This window comes from Larimichthys crocea, chromosome XXIII, assembly GCF_000972845.2.
Source record: "Larimichthys crocea isolate SSNF chromosome XXIII, L_crocea_2.0, whole genome shotgun sequence".
Lineage (NCBI taxonomy): Eukaryota > Metazoa > Chordata > Actinopteri > Sciaenidae > Larimichthys > Larimichthys crocea.
In genome coordinates, this window is record NC_040033.1 from 12,892,103 (window position 1) to 12,900,514 (window position 8,412).

Sequence of the window (8,412 nt, forward strand, 5' to 3'; positions counted from 1 at the left end):
GGACGGAAAGGGTTACGACAGCAAAAAGGACTTGAAAAAGAAGGCGAGCGGGGGACTAGAGTGGTGACCTGGTGGGGGTAAAAGCTGGGATTGACTGTCTTAAGTAGAGGGGAGTTTGTGTGAGTGTGTGTAAATGCAAAAGTGTGCGTATGCATGTGTGTGCATGTGTGATTCATTACTCTCACTGAGGAAAATGAAAAGAAGCGTCTGGCCAGGGGCCCAGAGGGAGGAGGTAGAGACTCTCACAGAAGGTAGAGAGAGAGAGAGAGAGAGAGAGACACACACACACACACACACACACAAACACACACACACAGTTTGAATGAAGGCTCGTGTGAAAGAGATACAAAGGCGGACAAAGTTTTGTAGGTTGCAGACCTACAAGTACTACGATGTGGCCACACCACGTCAGATAAATTTGTAAATGCAAGTTTTGCGGCTCAGTGGCAGTGAAGTTTTGTAGACGCTGGCTTTAGTTTCTCTTTGTTTGGGGTCCCACAGACTCTGCTGCTGCTATGTGTATAAAAAATAATAACAGTCACTGCATAATCCTGCATGAATTAATACATATTTCTTTTGTTTGCCAAAAAAAGGTGCAGTATGAGATCCTACATAGTGACTTGTGGTTAGAGGTTTATAAGTTTATAATGAATTTTCATACAATTAGTAAAAGTTATCAAGCTTATATTACAATATTAGGTATGACGGATTATATTTGAACTCACAATCAAATGTTCTTCTGCTCTTATTTGCCAGCAAGACAAAAGTGATGAAGATAAATGACGAGTGTGGCAGTGTGAAATCACAGAATAGGTGATCCCAGAGAGCAGGAGGCCACAGAACAGAGGTGAAACCAGTACAGACTCGGCAGAATAACCAGGCTGTTGGTCTCACTCCTCGCCAGATGTTGGCTGTGATGCACAGTTTTGTTGTTCACCCACAAAAATAGAGCGAAGAAGAGATTTAGCCATTTGTGGACAAGAGATCTCGTGGAAAATGGACCGAAAATTCTGCTGTGGACGTATTCACACGAAGTGTTTTCAACTTTAGCTGGCTCAGTGCGGACTTGGTCTTAGATGTGCGATTGATTTTTTTTTTTTTCTTTCTTTCTTTCTTTTTTGTGTGTGTAGATCAGGAGGTGGTAGACGGCAGCAGCGGCGTCGGAGCTCAGGGCTTCTCCATAAGAGCTTCTCCCAAGACCACCCCACGGTGAGTATACACTCTCTAACACACACACACACACACACACAGATGCCTCCCCATTTACATTCCTCACTGCCTCCCCCCTCCACCTCCCTCCCCTCCTTCACCCATCCCCCCTCGCTGCTTTCCCCTCCGCTGGCCCCTCGTCTCCTCTCTCTCTCTCTCTCTCTCTCTCTCTCTCTCTCTCTCTCTCTCTCTCTCTCTCCCCCTCTCTCTCACGCCTCACACACACACATGCACACACTCTCCCTTTCGCTCTTACCCCTACAGGCAATTCTCGCTCTCGCTCAGCCAACGATAACTTGTGTTTTTGAAGGTGGTAACCATCCTTCAACTCCAGTTAGATTTTTTTTTCTCCCCCCCCTCCCACCTTGGTTTAATCACACATGGAAGAAGACAGTCTGATGATTTTGCCGCATCTCCTTCATTTGGGAACATTTGCATGGAGCTTTCAGGATGGGAATGTTGATGATACAAATGCATTTTTGTTTGTTTCTACTTCTTTGTGGGATGGATAATTTCACTTGATGAGGTTGGTCACAATTTTTTAGCATTTTAGGTTTTTTTTTTTTTTTTTTTTTTACACTGCACCTGTAATAATTCACGTCCAGTGTTTGACAGGCTGGTATTTAATTTACACAGTGACAGAGAAAATGTAGTAGCACATTTGACATCATTTTAATCACCTTGAGGATTTTGTAAGTAATTTAATCTCTTAATATCAATGTGGTAGGCATATTTTAGATATTGCTGTGACTTTGACACTCCAAATCAGTGTGTTTACGTTTGCGGTCTGACTCAAAAGTGGGAAAATGTTGCCGTTCATGTCCGTTTTTTCCCCCACATTAAGCAGCTCACTTTCTGTCCTTTCCACTCTCTCCTGCTGTCTCTCATTTCCCGTCTTTCGCACTCAACAGATTGTCTCAGCACACACACACACACCCACACACACCCAAGATTTATCGCATCAAGACAGTCCACTTCCCTCTTTCTGTCTCTCCCTCTCTCTCTCTTGCATGTCCTCTTTTTCTCCCTCTCACACACACAGACAGAAAGCCTGGCCCCTTTTCATTAGAGGCCACTGTAACAACAAATTGATGTAGTTTTATAGCCAGCAGTGTCTATGTTTGTCTGACGTTTATGTTGGGTCGTTAATCTCCCCATTGACCTCTCTATCTCTCCTCTTCTATCCATGCTCTCTCTCTCTCTCTCTCTGTCTCTCTCTCTCTCTGTCTCTCTCTCTGTCTCTCTCTCCCTTCATTCAGCTCTCCCATTGGTGGCTTGCAGATCCGCTATGACTCCTCGGGGTCGTTGCCGGGGCCGGGGTTGCTAGGGGCGGGGGGAGGCGGAGGGGACACGATGCCCCCGGTGGCCACCAGCATAGAGCAGCTCCTGGAGAGGCAGTGGAACGAGGGGCAGAGCTTCCTGCTGCAGCAGGGAGCACAGGGAGACGGTGAGAGGACACACACACACATTAAAACACACCTGAAGGCGCTGACATATAGTTTTTTATTCAAGTATCAATACCTGACTCATATGTTCTGATATCTCACAAAAGTTGACCACTTGCCTGCTTACGTGTTTTTTTGGGGGGGTTTTTTGGTCCCTGTTTTCAAATGAGTCAGATGATCATTGAATGATGAAGGCTGTAGAAACACCAGGGATACGTCAGAGACTTCTATCCATGACAAAGTCTGATCAGTGTATTTTCTAAATGTATTATAATGTTGTCAGTGAACCAAAATATAAGAGGCTGTACAGGTTGCCTTAAAATGTCTAGAATAAGCAACATTTTGCTTTTAAATCAGGAACAGTCTGATCAAGACCACAAGATTCTAAATCATACAAGACATTTGGTTCGAGCTTTCTTGTACTTGTCACACATTTCTGCCAGCATTATTAATTAGTATTGCGTTTGATACCCGCCCCTACACACTATGGCTAATCATTATTTCCACCTTTTCTGTGTTTGCTCAATTCCTCACTTCCTATCAATTGATCCATCACCCTCTTGCCTCCCAACTGTTGCCATTTACTTGGTCTCTCGCTCCCTCTCTTCAGTCGCTTTCTCACTTTATCTGTTATTGTAGCATCTGTCCATCTCTGGCTGTTATCTGCCTGTCTGAACATCCCTTCGGGGATCTATAAAGTGAAAATGAAAACGGGAAGGCGGCCCAGTTGTTAGAAAGGTCATCCTTCATGTGCACAAGTCAGGTTTAAGTTTCTGTGTCGTCGTCCTCCTCCTCCGCCTCCTCGGAGGCTCAGTTGTCCTTGAGCTCTATGCTGAGTCGGCACAGTCACCAGGGTCACTGTTCTGTAGCTGATCTTGACCTCTGACCTCCCCGTGGAGTATATCTGTCTAATCAGTCACTGAGTTGCATGGAGTGTTGCCTTGAGGAAGGAGTGGCCTTTCAGAAAGTCAGAGTATCCTGAAGTTTAAGTTTGAAATGCTTGTGTTGATGCTGCGATTATTTTTATTGTCTTATTGTTTTGTTTTTTATCAGGAAGCAGAAAGTACTCACTTCACTCAAATACTCTGATCAATCAATCAGTTTTGTCCCCATATCTCTTTCAGTGGTGGGCATGTTAAAGTCCCTCCACCAGCTGCAGGAGGAGAACAGGAGGCTGGAGGAGCAGATTAAAACTCTGACCATGAAGAAAGAGAGACTGCAGCTACTCAGCGCTCAGCTATCAGTGCCTTTCACCCCCAGCACGGCCTCCTCTGGTACACACACACACAAATGTACTGAATAACTCATAAGTAATCATTTTATTATTCATTCTATTCATTCTTTAATGTGTTTTATTGCCAATAAGTGAGAATGTGACGGAAAAGCAGGATAATGAACATGTATTCACACTTTGTGTTGCTTACATACAAGCTCACAAACTATAAATATAAACAGATATTAAAGCTGAAACAATATCTTCTCATTACAGCTTTTCGGATGTGATGACGTATTTCTTTTTTGTGTTTTATTTTATTTTAAATTCAATATCTAACAAAACAGGACATCTTGGACCTTGGACCTTGGAACAGATCAGCAGCATAATCAGTGAAATTAATAATAAAAATAATGCATTAATTTGTGTTTCAGATGTGAAAGGAGCTCATTTGGGAGCCACTGATTCATCTTTACCTATGGCAGCTCAGGTAAGAACAAACAAAAATTAAAGTAATAACTAGCTATGGTTTAGTGAAACAGGCATCAGATGGTCATCAAAAGTCACGGTTTTACACATTATTACATTTACACCATCAGTATTATATATTTGTTTTTAAGTGTATCATCGGAAGAATGAAGGAAATACATGTTTCTCTTTCTCTCAGGACAGTGCGTCATGTGGTGGCCACAGCAGTAGCGGCTCCACCTCGTCTCTCTCCACCCCTCCCTCCGTCTCCCAGAGCCCGCCCCAGCCTCAGCTGAACGGCATCGCTGCCGTGGGAACCACCCCAGCCGGGCTTGGCGGTGTGGCAGGGCTGATGGGAGCTCTGGGCGCAGGGAGCGCCCTGGGCATGGGGGGAATTGTCGGGGCGCTGAACGGGGTGATCCAGACGCCGGGCGGCACCGCCAGCCCTCACACACACACTACAGGAGCAGCTACGGGCGTCACATTACCTGTTAATAATAGGTACGTCTGATCATTCCGAAATCTGTTTGTATCTCCTCAAAACTGGTGTTTCATGGGCATGTTATACATCATAAAACCGCTTCATGTGGAGTCATATCACCGACTACAATAAATCAGTTAACTGTCAGCGGATAAAGAGACTCCAGGGATCATCAAGCCTTGTGTCGTGGTGTTTGAATAAGAACTTTATTGCATCCTCTCCTGTTTTTTCCCTCTCTTGCTTGCGTCTCGGATTCTAGCAGCTCAGCAGCTAGTAAGAACAGGTGAGACAAAGGTCTGTTCAGCATCACAACAACCTGTAGCCCTCGTCTCCTCCATATGTCTCAAGCCTGTGAATTTGTGTTGTGTAGTTATGTGCAGTCCCATCCCCTTTTAGCTATATTTCTCGTGACATTCATTAGGATATTTAAGAGGAGTTGCATGAGTTGTGCGAGGACAGAGTGTATACTGTGTTTTGTCTGACCTCGTGTTGTGTTTTGTCTCGTCAGCGCTGCACGTTTCGGCCTGCTGTCTGAGCAGCAAAGACTCCTGCAGCAGCATCAGCTCCAGCAGCTGCTGTCCTCACAGCCTTCAGCGGTACGGCACACACACACATACGCACACCACTATCACACAGTTAAACACACACAAAGACATTGAGCTATTAATAATCGCCTAAATCACCAAGCTTATCAACTCTACTCATTGTTGTTCTCTTTCCCATCCAACTCTTTTCCCTTCATTTCTTGTCCGTAATTTTCACTTCATCCCTCTTTTTCCTCTTTTCCCCCCATCCCCATCTTTGCTTCCTCCCCTCCCCTCCCTTCTTCTCTCCCCCAGGAGCACCAGCAGGTGCTGCTCTACCAACTGATGCAGCAGCAGCAGGACCTTCAGCAGCTGCAGTCCCTCTCCTCCTCTGCCCAGATTCCCTCTATCCCTCTCTCCTCCGCTCAGCTGCCCATCAACAACCTGCTGCCCGGCGCCCAGAGCCAGGGCCAAGGCGCCATCACCGCCAACCCCTTCCTGGCGCTGCAGCACGCACATGCTGACACACACGCCTCGGGGGCACAGAAGCCGCGGCTAGCTGAGAAGGCCGTGGGCGTCGCAGGGCAGGAGAAGACATGACGGCAGATGCTCTTTTTGTTGTTGTTGATTTTTTTTTTTTTAAATAAATAAATATGCAGAGTTTTCTGGAGATCTGCCTGTTGGTCAACTTTGTAGTTCAGCGAGGAGAACATTGGCAGCAGAGAAATCCGTGCTCCTGGTAGATTATTCTTACCAGTTGTCTCTTCTAATACATTAGCACACACTGTGGCGAGTGATGGCATTCATTTGCAGTCACTAACTCACTCTAGTTGACTTTTCCAGGTTTATTTTTATTTTTAGTCTTAACACGACATTTTGTGTTGATTTGTACAATTTTTTTTTCCATCCAGTTTTTTTTTTTCATTCTAGCTTTAGGGCTGCTTCAGGTTCTTATTTTGTTACTGTTGAGATGATGATTTTCATTTAATATCACTGGTATTGGCTTAGTGTGTTAGTGTCAGTAATTAAGCACAGTGTGTCCGTTCTCTTCTCTCAGCAGGTGAGTTGTCTAACAGGTCGGCTTTTCCTTTAATTAGTGTCTCACTATTTTCTTCTCTAATCTCACCATTCTGCTGCTTCTTCTTCACTTTTTTTCCCCCTCTGTCTTGTCATTGTGTCACGTGTTTGTTTTTTTTGCATCATTTCCTCTCTTCTTTCCACATTTCCCCAACACTCGCATCCCCATCTTCGGTCTGGTCTCTCTGCTGTCTCACTCTCTCAGGGGCTTCAGCTTTTAGAGTTGTGCACTCGGCACACAAGCTTGCACACACACAGAAACTGCAAACAGTAAAAGAGAAAAATAACAGAAATACATGTTTATAAAAAAAAAATAGGAAAAAAAAGAAACTACCACAGGACTTAACAGTAGCAGATGTATGTTTGACATCTGTCTCGCAGCGGTCCCGAGGGGAATACTGGGTGAGAGGCTTGTGAAAATATCCCACATGTTCTCGCTGTCGCCTCTCTCCCCGTGTCTCTTTCACTCCGTTTGTGTAGATCCATTAATGTCAGTGAGCCAAGCCTCGTACAGTCACCGCAGAAGCCTTGCTTTTGACTGTCTCTTCTCTGGGCCAGATACAGGGGGCTCACTCAGGGAAGTGAAATGTAACAAGGAGGAGGAGGAGGGAAAAAAGGAAGTTGACTATTCAGAGGGATGCATTAATCCACAGTGCACAGACTCACAAAGAGAAATTATGCAGTTGGTCGTCAACAAGTGGAAGTCATTACATTTCATCTTCCTGATTGAGCCCCCTGCTGCACCTACCTCTCAAGCAGGACCAGCCTATCAGGACCTAAAAGGCCAACAGCAGCGGCCGCTTAAAAACCCACAACAGTCAGGACTGGCCAATCAGGGTCCAAACCCAAGTGCCTGAGGCCAAGGGGGGGGGGAGGCGGGATTTCTTTTTCCTTTTTACCTGTGTCCCTGTCACTCAACTCAGTTGTTCACAACGCTACTGGTAATTAAGCTGCGTTGCTAAGGCAACAGATTACAAAAAGACTTGGTAATGGACGCGTCGTCTCTTTAATAAAACCAGGAAATGTTATTCTGCTGCAATTCTCTAATATCAAAGCCAACTTTGTATTGTGCTTTTTATTTATTGGGAGTTTGTTTGTGTTAATGGGCATAAGATGATATATTTTAAAAGCCTGCTGGTGTTGCAATTTAACATCATTTTGTACTACTGTGTAAAGTTTTGTTTGTCTTTTGTTTTGTTTTGTTTTGTTTTTCTCATACAGTCGAGTCTTGCTGTAAACCCTTTTAATGACTTCTATTCTGTGTTGTGTTTGAAAGCTAGAAGCTACTTGATAGTTGGCTGACTGGGGAGGAGGGGGGGGTGGCTGTATATAGCTGTTTGTAGGGGGGAGGAAGTGTGTCAGTGGGGTGTTGAGTGGCACAGTTTTTACCTCGTTAAGTGTACATAGACCTTTCTCATTGGCCGTTGGTGTACATAAGTGATTGTGATTGGCCGTGCTGGTGTGAAGGAAAGCCAATGAAGCCTCAGTTTGTGTGTGTGTGAATCTTTAGGACCAGACAAAAAGGTTGACAGTGACTGGACACACAAAGTATTAATTTATTTTTATATGTTCAGGGACATTGTGTTTCTTTTTTAAGTTTTGCACCATTTTTCTTGATGAGAAGTCATTTTATACTTGGGGGCACCGTGTTTTCATCTGTGCGCACATTTGTTTGGATCAATTTTTTACAAGTGGAACATAACTGGGGGGGAAATTTGACATTGTATTTCAAAAACACCAAAATAAAGAAACACTATGGATAAAGTAAACAGGAGCTTTTGGTCTTTGTGTCGAAAATGTACAAACCCACAGTGAATATTTTCCACCAATTGTAAAGGTGCATTGCACAATATTAATATTGAACATACTGACACACAAAGGTTTTTAATCACACTCTAAACATTTAACTTTTATTTTAGAAAAATGTACATTTTTATTTTAAAATGGTTTTATTACTCACCAGTCTGCGTGGACTGGATTAGTCACTACTAATGC

At 44.2% G+C, this 8,412-nt stretch overlaps 1 protein-coding gene across 5 annotated transcripts in view; it reads left to right on the top strand.

The window, feature by feature from the left end:
• The window catches only part of mllt10 (MLLT10 histone lysine methyltransferase DOT1L cofactor), a 39,347-nt gene extending 31,161 nt beyond the window's left edge, over positions 1–8,186 (top strand). For 3 of the 5 annotated variants that reach the window (XM_027274051.1, XM_027274053.1, XM_027274054.1), the window contains 8 exons: positions 1,131–1,209; positions 2,469–2,656; positions 3,779–3,946; positions 4,302–4,357; positions 4,535–4,836; positions 5,076–5,099; positions 5,325–5,412; positions 5,656–8,186. In XM_027274051.1, coding sequence (XP_027129852.1) covers positions 1,131–1,209; positions 2,469–2,656; positions 3,779–3,946; positions 4,302–4,357; positions 4,535–4,836; positions 5,076–5,099; positions 5,325–5,412; positions 5,656–5,940 — 1,190 coding nt within the window. In that variant the 3' untranslated portion in view covers positions 5,941–8,186. The remainder of the gene's footprint in view (positions 1–1,130; positions 1,210–2,468; positions 2,657–3,778; positions 3,947–4,301; positions 4,358–4,534; positions 4,837–5,075; positions 5,100–5,324; positions 5,413–5,655) is intronic. The other 2 variants (XM_019268482.2, XM_027274052.1) reach the window with 2 other exon arrangements.
• The last annotated feature ends 226 nt before the right edge of the window (positions 8,187–8,412 follow it).